Source organism: Canis aureus, chromosome 13 (genome assembly GCF_053574225.1).
Source record: "Canis aureus isolate CA01 chromosome 13, VMU_Caureus_v.1.0, whole genome shotgun sequence".
NCBI lineage: Eukaryota > Metazoa > Chordata > Mammalia > Carnivora > Canidae > Canis > Canis aureus.
This window is the reverse complement of record NC_135623.1, coordinates 6,905,464-6,922,309: the sequence shown is the minus strand read 5'-3', so window position 1 is coordinate 6,922,309 and position 16,846 is coordinate 6,905,464. Positions and strand designations below refer to the sequence as shown.

Sequence of the window (16,846 nt, the reverse complement as noted above, 5' to 3'; positions counted from 1 at the left end):
TATGATTTGTTCAAATACATATTCTGGCCCCCTGTCCCTTTCGGCGCCCTAGGGAACCCCAATTAAACGTAGGTTTTTCTTCCTCAGGCTGTCGTTTATTTCCCTTAATCTAACCTCATGGTCTTTTAATTGTTTGTCTCTTTTTTCCTCAGTTTCCCTCTTTGCCATCAACTTGTCGTCTATGTCACTCACTCGTTCTTCCATCTCGTTAACCCTCATCGTTAGGACTTCTAGTTTGGATTGCATCTCATTCAATTGATTTTTAATTTCTGCCTGATTACCTCTAAATTCTGCAGTCATGAAGTCTCTTGAGTCCTTTATGCTTTTTTCTAGAGCCACCAGTAGCTGTATAATAGTGCTTCTGAATTGGCTTTCTGACATTGAATTGTAATCCAGATTTTGTAACTCTGTGGGAGAGAGGACTGTTTCTGATTCTTTCTTTTGGGGTGAGGTTTTCCTTCTAGTCATTTTGCTCAGTGCTGAGTGGCCAAAAACAAGTTGTATTGGGAAAAGAAGAAAAAGAGAGAGAAAGAAGAAAAGAAAAGAGAAAAAGAAAAAAGAAAAAAGGTAGAAAAAAGGAAGAAAAAAAGAAAAAAGAGAAGAAAAAGAGAAAGAAAAAGAAAGAAAGGGAAAAAAGGGTGGGGGAAGCAAACAGAAATAAAAAAGCAAAAACAACAACAACAACAAGGAAAACAAACAAACAAACAAACAAACAAACAAAAAAGACCACGGGGAGTATCTTCTGATTCTGTGTACTTTAAGTCCCTTGACTTCCCCTTGAATTTGTCCGTCTAGCTGGTCTTCTCGGGGAGGGGCCTGTTGTGCTGATTTTCAGGTGTTAGCACTGCGGGAGCTGCTGTGCCTCTGCCTGGTGCAGGGCTCAGGGGGGGTTGTTTACCCCGTGAGGCCCCAGGAGGAACAGCCCCAGTGGCGGGGCCTGCTCTGGAGCCCTGGAGTCAGCGCCCGTAGTAGCTCCGGAGCTCTCCGTCTGCAGGGCCTGGGGGCTCCGGGCGGGGCCGCTGATCTGCTCAGCTCGGGGCAGGAGCGTCCTCGCTGTCCTGGGCCCTCCCGGCCTCTGCCTGTCCCGCGGGAGGCGGGATCCTGGGCTGTGTCCCGGCGCCCTGTGCTCCGGGGCCTGCGCTGGTGGATTCGCGCTCCCGCCCCGCAGCCCCCTCCGCGGAGCCGCCCCCGAGCCCCCCCGAGCTGCTCCCGCCCCGCAGCCCCCTCCTCGGAGCCGCCCCGAGCCCCCCGAGCTGCTCCCGCCCGCAGCCCCCTCCGCGGAGCCGCCCCCGAGCCCCCCCGAGCTGCTCCCGCCCCGCAGCCCCCTCCGCGGAGCCGCCCCCGAGCCCCCCGAGCTGCTCCCGCCCGCAGCCCCCTCCGCGGAGCCGCCGCCCGAGCCCCTCCGAGCTGCTTCAGGTCCCCCTGTGCGCGCTGCAGCCCTTAGGGAGCTCGGCGCACTCTCCCGGGCGCAGGTGTCTGTTAGCTTCCCCGGGAGCCCGAGGGCATCCCCGCCCTCCTGGGTCCTGCTCCACCTCCCTGGAGCCCCTTTCCCCCGGGAAGGTCGGTGCAGCTCCTGCTCCTCCGGGACGGGGCTCTCCTGTCCTGGGGACACTCGCCCCGGCCTCAGCCCGGCTCCTCGCGGGGCCCCTCCCCCTTGGAGGCCTTTTGTTTATTTCTTTTTCCCCGTCTTCCTACCTTGATAGATGCGCGAACTCTTCTCACTGTAGCGTTTCAGCTGTTCTCTCTTTAAATCTCAGGCCAAATTCGTAGATTTTCAGGATGAGTTGAAGGTTATCTAGGTAATTTGGTGGAGTGAGGTGACTTGGGGACCCTACCCTTCTGCCATCCTGCCCCTCCCCTACTCCTGCGTTTTACAGCAGACTAGACCCAGCTGAATAGAGACATTAGTAAACTGGAAATCAGGTCATGGGATGAGCCCTGGGTGTTATTCTGTATGTTGGCAAATTGAACACCAATAAAAAAAATTATTATAAAATAAAATAGAATAACATAAATTATGTTGGAAAAAAAGAAAATACAGAAACCGAAGCATGATAAAATAAAATTACAGAAAATATATGTGTAAGAGACATATAGGTCATGATGAAAAGCTACAGAACATGTTTGTACATCTCAATTGTGACAAAGCTACTCAAAGATATTAAGCATAGTTAACTCTGAGGGTGACCTTTGAGGTATACTTTAATTACTTTATATTTCTTCTGTATTCCCTCCTCAAATTCACTCATGCATATAATAGCACTTCTCAAAGCACGTTTTTAGAAAATTCTAGTTTCTTTAGGAAGGAAAAGCTCTGATCCAACAAGTTTGGTGATATTGTGTTAAATAGAATTAGCATAGGTGTTTTCCTTTTTTTTTTTAACACTCCATTCATTCATTCATTTATTCGAAAGAGACAGTGTGAACAGGGTGGGGGTAGGAGAGGGAGAGCGACAAGCCGACTTCATGCTGAGCATGGAGCCAGGTGCAGGGCTCGATCTCCTGACCCTGAGATCAAGACCCCAGCCAAAATAAAGAGTGGGAAGCTTAACTGAGTCACCCAGGCACCCCAGTGTTTTCCTTGCTATTAATTGTTCACTTATCTATTGGTCTATTGCTATCAGTCTTCTCAGAGTCTTTAACATCCTAAATTGTGCCTTCTGAAGCATGAAGAGATCAGTGTTTCTGAGGCTATATGAGCAGGAAATCTTTTCATCACAGACTGTTTCGCAGGATCAGAGTACCAGGTAACAGTCCTTGGTAAATACACTCGTCCAGAGGAGGGGAAAACCTAAAGCTTTTCACCACAACATGCCAGGCCCTATCTGTAACATCTGCTCCCTCCTGTCTGGGCCCATGTCTCGGCTGCTCCACCCATTCTCCTTAAGTTCTGTGTCTCTCAGATTTCAACATTTGGTGGTCCCTGCTCTCTCTTCTCTTCTCCACTTATCAAGCTTCTATTCAAGCTTCCAGCACCCAGCAGAAATATGGCCTCATCTGTGAATCCTCCTCACTTCCTCAGAGCTTTGAACATGTTTCCAGCAGCACAGTTAGTATGTTATTGCATCCGTGTCTTGTACTTGTCTCTCATCACTAGACTGGGGCTTAGATTATCATGCCTGCACCCATGGGACCTAGCATCGGGTGTCAGACAGTAAGCATCAATGAACGTTTGATGGTATCATCATGGCTAATTTACTTTTCTCTGACAGGACAAGTATTTCTCAAGTAATCTTAATTTCTTTCTCCTATAAAGACAATATATGCTGATTGTAGAAATTTTAGAAAGTAGAGAAAATAAGAAATAAAATAAAAATTGCTTATTATCTTACCACCTGGAGATATCCCATATTAAAATGTTAACATGTATCCATTCAGGCTTTTAAAAACGAATGTATGGGGCAGCCCCAGTGGCCCAGAGGTTTAGCGCCACCTTCAGCCCGGGGTGTGATCCTGGAGCCCAGGGATTGAGTCCCACATCAGGCTCCTTGCATAGACCCTGCTTCTCTCTGCCTGTGTCTCTGCCTCTCTCTCTTTGTCTGTCATGAATAAATAAATAAAATCTTTTAAAAAATAAAGAAAAAATAAAAAATAAAAATGAATGTATGGGGGCACCTGGTGGCTCAGTGATTGAGCATCTGCCTTTGGCTCAGGTCGTGATCCTGGGGTTCTTGGATGGAGTCTTTCATCAGGCTGCCTGTGAGGAGCCTGCTTCTCCCTCTGCCTATGTCTCTCCTCTCTGTGTGTGTGTGTCTCTCATGAATAAATAAACAAAATCTTAAAAAAATAAATGTGTGAATATTTTATAAAACTTAGATTAAGCTTATATATGTAACTTATATCTTGATTTTTCTACCTAACATATCATCACACTTTTCAATGTAATTAAATATTGCTTCAAAAGATGACACAAACAGTATTGATTGCATAGTATTTCATAAAGTTGATATATTATAGTTACTTCCAATAATTCTCTAATGAACATATTTGTACATAAAACTTGGTCTGCATTTCTGATTTCGTTCTTAAGACACAGTCTTAGGACTGAAATTTCTGGACCCAAGCATATAAACATTGTAAAGGTTCATGATGCATATTGTTATGCTTTCTAATTATTGTTTTTTTATTCAATGGATTAATATACGTAAAATTTTACCAACTGTGTTAGTACATACATGCTTAATAAAAAGGCTATAATTATTTGTATTATACTCATCATATAACAGATGTATCGAGAGCCTACTATGTGGAGGGCACTGCTCTAGAACGTTAGAACCAAGGGTAATCTTTTCAGCAGTATGTGTGGGTTTCAGTCTCACTGCATTTTTTCCCAGCATTGAGTATCACATTTTTCTAAAATTTTCTGGTTTGATAGGTGAAAAATGATATCCCACTAATTAATTTCATGTTTATTAATAATAAAAGCAAACTTTTCCCCATATGATTATAATCAAACAACATTTAATCCTTTTTATCTTCTCCCTTTTTGTATCTTCCACAGTTTCCTACATTTTGCTAGTCCTAACTCATCAACTCTCCCACTTACTAGCTTAATCTGCCCTCTCTGCCCTTTCCTGTGAAATGTGTATTTCTTCACTCATAAAATATCTGTTGAAGGTTGGATTGTGGGTGGCATGGGGCTGGGTTCTTGAGGTCAACTGAACATTTAGGGCCCCACCTCTTGGAAGTTGCCATTCAGTAGGGAACTCAGATTTTGAACCACATGCCTTTTTATGACAGAGAGGTACAGGGTGCTTTGGAAGACTCACTCTGGTGACTCAAGAAAAGGCTTCTTTGAGGAGCTGCAGCTTGAGCCAAGGCCTGACAGATGAACAGGAGTCAATGACATAACCTGGTGGGATGGATATAGGATGGGGTTAAGGGAGAAGGGAGAACAAAGAGCATATATGGAAGCCCTGAAATGGAAAAGAGTATGGCACATCCAAACCAAAGACAGGCCAGTTTACTTGGAAGGAGAAAAGAGGGAACAGAGTGACCAGAGATGGGTCTCAAAGGGAGGTAAGTGTAGCTGGTTGCCTCCATCCCTCCCAACTTGTCTCCAGTCTGTATGTCCAAAGCAAGTACACCACACCCCTAAGTCACTGCTATGATGTTCACTCATTCCTCCTCTTGGGGCCAGGAATCCTCCAATGTCAGTGCCCTTGCCCTTCCCTCCAGCTAAACTAACACCCTGTGTGTGGTTTCCAGAGGAGAATGAACCTTTCTTAAGATTTAGTTACAAGGCGTACCCCAAAGCACATTCCTTTTATTTCAATAAAAGACTTTAATGGCTCAGACACCCCTTCTTTTATTATCTGCTGAGACTCTAAAACAAAAGGAGGCTGAAAGACTGACTGTCTAGAAGATATTTCATGGTGACCAGCCTGTCAATTAAAAGTGGGCTGTCTCCCAAGGGTTGTGTGGAGTCCACATTTGGACCTGGGTGCTGTGAGTGTTCTGGTGTTGTTGGGTCATGGGAATGAGTGTTTAGGGCATTGACTCTGCATCACAAGTCTTGTTTCTCTGTCCCCCCCACCCAGCTATCCTTCCAGGGTCTTATTCTGGGGCCCTGCTCCAACCTGCCACCTTGAGGAAAGCCCTCTTCACATCCTTATTCCGGAGGCTGTAGATGATGGGGTTGAGGAAAGCAGAGACAACATTGTAGAACAGTGCCAATCTCTTGTCCTCTTCCAGGGAGGCCTCAGAGCCAGGCTTCATATACATGACCATGGCTGGTACACAGAACGTGGTGACCACAATGATATGAGAGGCACAAGTGGAGAAGGCCTTCAGTCGCCCCTGGGCTGAACGGATCCTCAAGATGGCAACGAAGATGTTGACATAAATGACAAGGATGAGGGAGAGTGGGACCAGGATGACACTAAAGCCGAGAATGAAGTCTACCCAGTCATTGACTGATGTGTCCGCACAAGCTAGCTTTAAGACTGCAGGGACTTCACAAAAGAAGTGGTTGATCTTGTTGGGACCACAGTATGGCAGACACATGGCAAAGACAGTGTAGATAAGAGCAGAGATTATGCCCATGAGTCCACAGAAAATGACCATTACCCCACATAGCCACGGGCTCATGATGACCTTGTATCTGAGGGGGTGGCAGATGGCTACATACCTGTCTATAGACATCATGGCAAAGAGCCATGACTCAGTGATGCCTAGCACCAAGAAAATGTACATTTGGACCACACAGCTGGCAAAAGAGATGGTCTTCTTCTGGCTGGCTAAATGTGCCAGCATCTGGGGCACAGTTGTAGTGGTGTAGCCCAGATCCAATATGGAAAGGATACCAATAAAGAAGTACATGGGTGTGTGGAGGTGTGAGTCCAGGCAGATGAGGATGGTGATTAAGCTGTTGCCCAGAATAATCAACAGGTAGGTCATCAGGAAGACTGTGAAGAGCAGAGGAGTGGTCCTGGGGTTGAAGGAGAAGCCTAGAAGGATGAATTCAGTCACAGAGGACTGGTTAAACTCTTCCATCATGTTCTCCTAAATGAAAAGGAAAGACAGAAATTCAGAGAACTAGCTAAGCTATGCACCAGGGTGAGGGTTACCGATGGGGTTGGAGTAGCAGTGGTCAGTGTCCAGTTATGATGAGACACCACAATCCCCTCAACATGACAGTTTATCTTACCTCCTCTTGGACACTGACACTACTCTCAGGAAATCTGTGAAGAGGAAAGGGCTTCCACATCTGGTCCAGGCTCTGCCTCTGACCTCCCACCAGCAATTACCCATTTCAGCCTCAGATTCCTCGGCTGTGAAATGAAAGCATTGGACTAGCTGATCTCTACTTCCCCTTAGCAACTCCTTCTCCTCAGTAAGGCAGCCAGGCATTTAGAGATAAATATTGCCATACAGCCTGTATGCAATTTGGCAACTTACAGTGAGAGAACTTACTTGGTCCTGTTGATGACATCAATTTATTTTCCACTTTATTTTTACCTTCAGTCAGCCCCAGGCCAGGCCATCTCTCTGACTACTTACTGGCCCCCTCTCAGGCCATGATGCATTAGAAGGAACACTGAATTCTAAGTCCTGTCTCTATAATTTACTGAATGAAGGACCTTGAGCAAGGCCTTTACTCAACCCCCATACCCCTTTGAGACTACTTCCTTGAGTACAAAATGAGATTAATTATCTCTTTGCTACAAGTTCGATGCAAGAATATGCGGAGCCTACTTCTCTTGCCTGTGTCTCTGCCTCTCTCTCTCTCTCTGTGTCTCTCATGAATAAATAAATAAAATCTTAAAAAAGAATATGATATCTATGATATATGATATCAGGGAATAATATTTTGGCATGAAAAGCTTCACACAGAAGGCCAACCGTAGGATAGGTGCCTAGTATAGCTCCATTTCTGGATGGCTTTCCAGATACAAGATGAGATTCAGGTCCAAGCTACACAAGCAAACTTCCGTAGAAGTACCCCACCATACTTGAAGCCTGTAATCAATTTTCACTCTCCCAGATGCCCATTCTTTGATGCTTCTCCCCATAACAGCCAGTATTTCATTCTTTCTTTTAGCTTCTTACCAGCTCTCAGCTCTTCCTCAATTTAACCTCACTGAACCTCAGATTCTTTGGGGAGAACAGGGAAAAGACAGCCTCACTGAAGAGATGACATGTGCATCATAAGTACTAAGGGAATGGAAGCGATCTTGATGCTGTCCGTATTTTCCTTCTCCTGGTGCCAATTTATCTGATCCAGCCTACTTGTTCTCCAATCTTCTTTCTCTCCTTAGGAGCATCATGAATGAATCTGCACAAGAACTTTTGTCTACACTAAATACATCAGATTGTTTCTTGACTTTGGCCAAAAGACTGCACACACTTTGAACCTCCTACATGCTAGGCATGTTTCCAAAACCTTCAGAGACATTATCCAATAGCTGTCAGGTAACTGGAAAATAACTTTTTAAAAAATTAAATCCCTACCTTTCACCAAAGTATCCTTGTAAGTCACATTCTTTCCCCAGGGGGAAGGAGCATGGGGTTTAGAGACAGTGGGTTCTGCTTGAATCCTAGCTCTGGCTTTACTTGCTACATGACCTTGGGCTGCTAGCTAATTTCCTAAGACTCAGTTCCCTCACTTTAAAATTAGAAATAAAAATATCTACCTTGCAAGCCACATTCTTCTGGAGAGGAAGTTTTACAAGGACCCAAGGTAGGGCCAAAAGTGGGAAAATTTTTACTTTTAATTCTACTTTTTTTTACATTTCTACTTTTAATTTTTCACATACAGCTGATAGAAGGACTGACTCTTTAATAGTTTTATGTTAAAGAGTGTTTAACCTGGTTGATCTATGCAAGGAGGCTGAGGACAACTGGAATGAGCAAAGTGTGCCCAAGGATGCTATACCATAACCAGGATCTTGGGGCAAAAACTCAAGCTCCTTGAACCCCTGGTTCCCCATCATCCTTCCCTTGACTCTCTTGGGGATAAAACATTTTTTTCCTGGGAAAAAATTGCCTGACTCTCAGGGATTATAACCAGAAACTCCATGTGAGGGAGAACAAAGAGAGATATCATTATCTACCAAGTCTGGCCTCTGTGTCTCTATTTGGGCTAAAAATATAGAATTTGTCTTTTGAGCTGTAGCTTACTATATATCTTGACATTCATTCTCTCTTTGAAACTAATGATGACTCTGTGAGATGTATAGGTTAGGGATCATTGTCTCCACTTCACAGATGAGAAACCAAGGCTCAGAGATGGAGTATATGGGAGAAATGAAGTATCACTCATTTTGAAGCAACAATAAGGTTTTCTATGCACAGCAAAACCATAGCTAACCAGAACTCAACTAATACGAGTCCTCAATTTACTTAAATGTGTTCTGTTTTTGATTCTTAGAGAGAAAGGCACATCTAAGGGAAAAGATTTTTTGAGTTGGGCTTAATTTAACTATATGACATATAGGTATATATGGAGACATGTACACACACATGTACACACATCTCTGAGGTGAATAAAGTCATACCAGTCAAAAACTTGGGAAAATCTCCTCAGCTCCCTTCCCATCCCCCACATCCCATCTGGCTCCAGGTTCCACTGCTGCCACCTTCAAAATGCCTTTCACACCCACCTGTCCCTCTCCAATCCCACTGCCACTGTCTGGTTCAGACACTTGGATCCTCTTTCTCACCTGGTTTCATCTCCATCCTCCAGCTGGGTCCTTGCTCTGCACCAGTGCTCTTTCTAAAATAAAACTCTGAGTGGGACACTCTTTCCATCCTTCAGTGGCTCCCTTATCTATAGGGAAAAGTCTAAGGGAGTTAGACCAAGAGCCTGGCTTCACTCCTTGAGAGAAGTTTCAGTTTTGGTCACCAGGGGTCAAGGTAGGTTGGTGGGCTGACACTTCAGAAGGATCTTTGACTACTGCAAGGGCTGAAATAGAAAGCATCCCAGTGGCCCAAGATGCCATGTGCAGAGAGGAGATACAAGAAGGAGACAGATCCCAGGTCATAGTGGGAGCTTGTACCAGAGTTCAGACAAGGACCCAGAACTCCTAGCTACTAGCTGCTCAGCATTTTGGCCTCTGAGATAGCTCAAGATGAGACCAAGCAAACTGGGATTTGCTTCCTGGGCCCAATGTTAGGGTTTCCCACTATACCTTCCTTACTTAATACTGCCCCTAGTGCATAGTAAGACCAAGTAACTGCTTGCTGAATGATCTACAGACCACTTGAGACCCTGGGAACCAGAAAAAAGGAGATTATAGGGGCACCTGTTTGGCTCAGTCAATTAAGCATCTGCCTTTGGCTCAGGTCATGATCTCAGGGTCCTGGGATCAAGCCCCATGTCATTGTCAGGCTCCCTGCTCAGTAAGGAGTCTGCTTCTCTTTCCTCTCCCTCTGCCTCTCCCATCTACTTATATTCTCTCTCTCTCCTCTCTCTCTCTCTCTCTCATAAACAGAATCTTTTTTAAAAGAGAGATTACAGACATTGTCTCTGTCCCTACACTTTCCCTTCTGGCTTGTAAATCTGGAGGAAAGCACCTCTGTCTGGTCTGGAGGTCATTTTTCTTGGGAAAAATCAGGGCACAAATAGGTTGAGGGAAAAAATTGAGAGAGCTGGCACCAAATATTATGAATCTCTATCATTTCTCTCAACTCTTGTCCTAGCCAATAAATAATAATAATAAAACATTATTTTAAATACTATAATAATGTAATAATTCTTGTAATACTTATAACTATTTAATAACTTAATATAACAAAATATTGTTGTTTTAACAACTCCCTATGGGCCAGACCCTGTAATGCATGCTTTACACACAGTGTAATTAGGGTCATAGCTGAAAGGTTTAATAATAAATATGGGCACCCTCCGAGCAGAACACACACCTGCCATAGGAAACAGGAAAAGCTGTACCAGAATGTGCATGAGCTGGGCAAGAGCCCTGCAGGTAGCCACCCTATTAGTGGGGGTTACTGTTGTGCCCATTTTACAGGTGAGGAGAGCAGAGACACAGCCTGCACAGGGTCACAGCTGTAGCTGACTCTAGAGCCTGGGCTCATAACCACTAGGTTATGCTGCCTCTCTGAGCATCTCTAACAAGAATGTAGTTGGATTGACCCACCTGGAAAAAGATCCTTCTGTTTTCTTCCCACCACCTACTCTCTCACCTGCTCTCTCTCGTCTTCTGTCTCCTGCAAGGTAGAAGCTGACATGAGAGGGAACGAGAAGAGCAGGAATCATGGCCAAAAAAGCAGGGGAAGTGAAGCTGGGACAGGCAGCCCTCCAAGCCAAGCAGATTCAGGGAGGCAACAACTCCAGCCATGCTACTAAGGCAGCTGCTGGCTCCGCACACAGTGACACAGCCATATGTCCCCTCTGCTCTCCTCATGCTCCCTGTCCTCCCAGCAAGCTACACAAGGGGAGAGCGCATCCTGATGGGAGGTCAGAGGCAGGTGCCACACTGCCTTCCCCACATAGGAAGCTGTACCAGAATGTGCACGAGCTGAGCAAGACGCCTGCAGGTAGCCACCCTGCTAGGGTGGCTCCTCCTCCCGCTGCATCCAGCAGCCCCAGCAAGGGCTGAAAGACAGCAGTGCTTGTGGGGCACAAGGATAACCAGGATGTGCTCTGAGGGCCTGGCGTCTGCTGCACCAGGGGATTGCTGATATGAGCCATGGGAACCTAAGTGGGATCCAGAGAATCCTGGGGAATGGAAGACAAAGCAGGTGTAAAGAGGGGTCTGAAGTGGCAGCTCCCCATCTAAGGGCAGCAAGGATGAACTAGGACACAGAACACAGACCAGAGACCCAGAAGCAGACCAGGAAGGATCAGTGTACACAGATGGACAGGCAAGGAGACAGAGGACCAAGATGGCAGTAGAGTATGACTAGACTAGAAAGGGATGAAAAGTGAAGACAGATCTGCAGGTCAGAGAGGAACCTGGTATCTGGGACGGGGAGGCTTCCACTCACCCCCTCTTGCCAGAGCACACTGAACATGGATGCCAAAAACATACAACTTCCCAAGCATCGAAGGCAGATGCTGCCTTCAGAGTAAGACCCTGGCCCAGTCCATAGCACTCCCAACCTTGGTCTTCCCCTCCCAGCCAAGGAGGGCAATCCCAGTCCTGCTGAGATCCTGTGTCTAGGTGATGGGTGATTAACCAAATCTTGGCACTGGAGGTGATCTTGGAGAATCTAATCCCTTCCAGGAACCCATGTTCTCTGCAGCTTCCCTGGCAAAGGATGCTCCCACTCCTGTTCACATACTCCCAAGGACAGGAGGCTCACTATCTCTCCAGGCAATTTAGGTAGCCTTGACTGCCCTTCATAAAATCCATTCTTGTACTGAACTAAAAGCAAGCACTTCTGACACTAATGTTGTGTTCTCTAAAATACCTCTCCACAACCACACCCCCCTCTTCCAGAATTTTCAGTCTGTGTTACAATGCACAAGCCCTTACCTGCCTTACATTTCCTTAGGAGGAGGGTCTGTGGGGCTGTCTGGGCTGCTCTCCTTGCTCTTGATAAGCGCTCATGCTGTATCAGCCCATTTTCCCCAAGCTGAAGCTCTGTGCCATCCCCTACATCTCTAATGCCGGGCGGTACCCCCAGCAGAGCCTTCACACTGACAGCACAGGGAGGGCCCTGCCCTTCCGCTCAGCACCTAAGGGCTCCAGCGAATAGCCTCTAGGGAAGCAACTGGTGCACTGATGAAGACCCAGGGATTTGTATTCAGATGTGGTCACTGTGGCCTGGCAGAGCCACATAGCTTCCCAGAGCCTCAGTTTCCTCTCTGTAAAATGCAGCTGTGTTCTCTATATTATAATAATACTTGCTGTTAGGTTTTGTTTTGGGTTTGTGTGTGTGTGTGTGTGTGTGTGTGTGTGTGATTAGGGGCCAGACATTTGATATCTTTGCAGTATTATTATCACCACTTGACAAATATACAAACGGAAACCCAGAGTTTTAAGGAGCCTGTGCGGCACTAGGATTCTGCACATAGTTTTGTCTGACAATACAGGCTGTGCTCCTAACCAGTGCTGAGCCCAGTGTCCTGATTGGGCACAAGGCAGACCAGAGGCAGGGAGCCATGTGTCGCCTCGGGGGAGACAGAGTATCATGTGGAGTGGAAGGTGGTTGGCTAATGCACTCTAGACCCAAGAGTAGCACTTTTGAGGGTAATCAGGCTATTTAGGGGCCTCCTGCCAGATACACATTCTAATGGGGACAGGGAAGGAAAAGGGTTAGGGGCCAGCATTTATTTTTAATTTTTTTATGAACTTATTTTTATTGGTTTCAACTTGCCAACATATAGAATAACACCCAGTGCTCATTCCATCAAGTGCCCACCTCAGTGCCTGTCACCCAGTCACCCCCAACGCCTGCCCACCTCCCCTGCCACCACCCCTAGTTCGTTTCCCAGAGTTAGGAGTCTTTCATGTTCTGTCTCCATTTCTGATATTTCCCACTCATTTTTTTTCCTTTCCCCTATATTCTCTTTTTTTGTTGTTTTTTTAATAATAAATTTATTTTTTATTGGTGTTCAATTTGCCAACATACAGAATAACACCCGGTGTTCATCCTGTCAAGTGCCCCCTCAGTGCCTGTCACCCAGTCACCCCCAAGCCCCGCCCACCTCCCCTTCCACCACCCCTAGTTCGTATCCCAGAGTTAGGAGTCTTCATGTTCTGTCTCCCTTTATGATATTTCCTACCCATTTCTTCTCCCTACCCTTCTATTCTCTTATTAACCTCAACGCCAAACTGTGGAAGGAGCCTCGGTGTCCATCGAAAGATGAATGGATAAAGAAGATGTGGTCTATGTATACAATGGAATATTCCTCAGCCATTAGAAACGAGAAATACCCACCATTTGCTTCGACGTGGATGGAACTGGAGGGTATTATGCTGAGTGAAGTAAGTCAATCGGAGAAGGACAAACATATGTTCTCATTCATTTGGGGAATATAAACAATAGTGAAAGGGAATATAAGGGAAGGGAGAAGAAATGTGTGGGAAATATCAGAAAGGGAGACAGAACATGAAGACTCCTAACTCTGGGAAACGAACTAGGGGTGGTGGGAGAGGAGGAGAGCGGGGGGTGGGGGTGAATGGGTGACAGGCACTGAGGGGGGCAATTGACGGGATGAGCACTGGGTGTTATTCTGTATGTTGGCAAATAGAACACCAATGAAAAATAAATTTATTATAAAAAAACTCTTCTGCTGGATGTGGGATCTATTTGCTATTTTTTTATGTAGCTCCTTTAGGTGTAATGTTCGCTTTTGTATTTGAGTTCTTTCCAGTTTTTGGATGGCTTCTTGTATTGCGATGTATTCCCCCCTCAGGACTGCTTTTGCTGTATCCCAAAGATTTTGAACGGTTGTATCTTCATTCTCATTAGTTTCCATGAATCTTTTTAATTTTTTCTTAATTTCCTGGTTGACCCTTTCATCTTTTAGCAGGATGGTCCTTAACCTCCACGTGTTTGAGGTCCTTCCAAACTTCTGTTGTGATTTAGTTCTGATTTCAAGGCATTATGGTCTGAGAATACACAGGAGATGATCCTAATCTCTTGGTATTGGTTCAGACCTGATTTGGTATTCGGTTCAGATCCAGTATGTGGTCTATTCTGGAGAAAGTTCCATGTGCACTTGAGATGAATGTGTATTCAGTTGTGTTTGGATGTAAAGTTCTGTAGATACCTGTGAAATCCATCTGGCCCAGTGTATCATTTAAAACTCTTGTTTCTTTGGAGATGTTGTGCTTAGAAGATCTGTCGATTATAGAAAGCTCAAGTCACCAAGTATAAGTGTATTCTTATCTAAGTATGTCTTAACTTTGGTTATTAATTGATTGATATATTTGGCAGCTCCCACATTCGGGGCAAATATATTGATGATTGTTAAGTCCTCTTGTTGGATAGATCCTTTAAGTATGATATAGTGTCACTCTCCATCTCTCACCTTAGTCTTCGGGGTAAATTTTAGTTTATCTGATATAAGGATGGCTACCCCTGCTTTCTTTTGAGGACCATTTGAATGGTAAATGGTTCTCCAACCTTTTATTTTCAGGCTATAGGTGTCCTTCTGTCTAAAATGAGTCTCTTCTAGACAGCAAATAGATGGGTCCTGTTTTTTTATCCAGTCTGAAACCCTGCGCCTCTTGATGGGGTCATTAAGCCTATTCACGTTCAGAGTTACTATTGAAAGATATGAGTTTAGTGTCATCATGATGCCTATTAAGTCCCTGTTTTTATGGATTGTTCCATTGGACTTCTTCTTAAAGACGAATTTTAAGAGTACCCCTTAGAAGGGAGAAGAAATGTGTGGGATATATCAGAAAGGGAGACAGAACATAAAGACTCCTAACTCTTGGAAATGAACTAGGGGTGGTGGAAGGGGAGGAGGGCAGAAGGTGGGGTGACTGGGTGACGGGCACTGAGGGGGACACTTGACGGGATGAGCACTGGGTGTTATTCTGTATGTTGGTAAATTGAACACCAATAAAAAGTAAATTTATTATAAAAAAATAAACTCACATCTGGCAAACATTAAAAAAAAAGAGTACCCCTTAAAATTTCTTGCAGAGCTGGTTTGGAGGTCACATATTCTTTCAGTTCCTGCCCATCTTGGAAGCTCTTTATCTCTCCTTCTATTCTGAATGAAAGCCTTGCTGAATAAAGTATTCTTGGTTGCATGTTTTTCTCATTTAGGACCCTGAATATATCCTGCCAGCCCTTTCTGGTCTGTCAGGTCTCCGTGGAGAGGTCTGCTGTTAATCTGATAATTCTCCCCATAAAAGTTAGAGATTTCTGGTCTCTTGCTGCTTTAAGGATATTCTCTTTATCTTTGGAATTTGCAAGCTTCACTATTAAATGTCGAGGTGTTGAACAGTTTTTATTGATTTTACAGGGGGATTTTTCTATTTCCTGGATCTGAATGCCTGTTTCCCTTCCCAGATTAGGAAAGTTTTCAGCTATGATTTGTTCAAATACATATTCTGGCCCTCTGGCCCTTTCGGCGCCCTCGGGAACCCCAATTCAACATAGGTTTTTCTTCCTCAGGCTGTCGTTTATTTCCCTTAATCTAACCTCATGGTCTTTTAATTGTTTGTCTCTTTTTTCCTCAGTTTCCCTCTTTGCCATCAACTTCTCTTCTATGTCACTCACTCGTTCTTCTCATCGTTAAGACCTCTAGTTCGGATTGCATCTCATTCAATTGATTTTTAATGTCTGCCTGATTAGATCTAAATTCTGTAGTCATGAAGTCTCTTGAGTCCTTTATGTTTTTTCTAGAGCCACCAGTAGCTGTAAAATAGTGCTTCTGAATTGGCTTTCTGACATTGAATTGTAATCCAGATTTTGTACCTCTGTGGGAATGAGGACTGTTTCTGATTCTTTCTTTTGGGGTGAGGTGTTCCTTCTAGTCATTTTGCTTAGAGCAGAGTGGCCAAAAATAAGTTGTATTGGGAAAAGGAGAAAAAAAGAGGAGAGAAAGAAGAAAAGAAAAAGGAAAAAAGAAAAAAAGAAAAAAAAGAGAAGAAAAAAAAGAAAGAAAAGGTGGGAGGAAGCAAACAAAAAAAAATAACAAGGGTGAGTATCCTCTGATTCTGTATACTGTAAATCCTTCAACTTCCCCTGGAACTTTCCAGTGCTGCTTGGCCAATAATTTGTTTTTCCCCTGTCCGTCTAGCTGGTCTTCTGGGGGAGGGGCCTGTTGTGCTGATTTTCAGGTGTTAGCACTTGGGGGAGCTGCTGTGCCCCTGCCTGGTGCAGGGCTCAGTGGGGGTTGTTTGCCCCGTGAGGCCCCAGGAGGAACAGCCCCAGTGGCGGGGCCAGCTCTGGAGCCCTGGAGTCAGCTCCCGCAGTAACCCCAGAGCTCTCGGTCTGCAGGGCCTGGAGGCTCCGGGGCGGGGCCGCTGATCTGCTCAGCTCGGGGCAGGAGCATCCTCGCTGTCCTGGGCCCTCCCGGCCTCTGCCTGTCCCGGGGGGAAGCCGGATCCTGGGCTGTGTCCTGGCGCCCTGTGCTCCGGGGCCTGCGCTGTTGGATTCGCGCTCCCGCCCCGCAGGCCCCTCCGCGGAGCCGCCCCCGAGCCCCCCCGAGCTGCTCCCGCCCCGCAGCCCCCTCCGCGGAGCCGTCCCCGAGCCCCCCCGAGCTGCTCCCGCCCCGCAGCCCCCTCCGCGGAGCCGCCCCCGAGCCCCCCGAGCTGCTCCCGCCCCGCAGCCCCCTCCGCGGAGCCTTTTCCTCTGCCCGAGCCCCCCGAGCTGCTCCCGCCCCGCAGCCCCCTCCGCGGAGCCGCCCCCGAGCCCCCCGAGCTGCTCCCGCCCCCCAGCCCCCTCCGCGGAGCCGCCCCCGAGCCCCCCG

The 16,846-nt window shown here is 46.0% G+C and overlaps 1 protein-coding gene across 1 annotated transcript; it reads right to left on the bottom strand.

Moving 5' to 3' along the window:
* Positions 1-5,556: 5,556 nt before the first annotated feature.
* On the bottom strand, positions 5,557-6,563 carry LOC144281524 (olfactory receptor 2A12-like). Its single transcript, XM_077844361.1, has one exon. It carries the CDS (start codon positions 6,496-6,498, stop codon positions 5,557-5,559), a length of 942 nt encoding a protein of 313 aa, XP_077700487.1. The 5' UTR covers positions 6,499-6,563.
* Between the last annotated feature and the right edge of the window lie 10,283 nt (positions 6,564-16,846).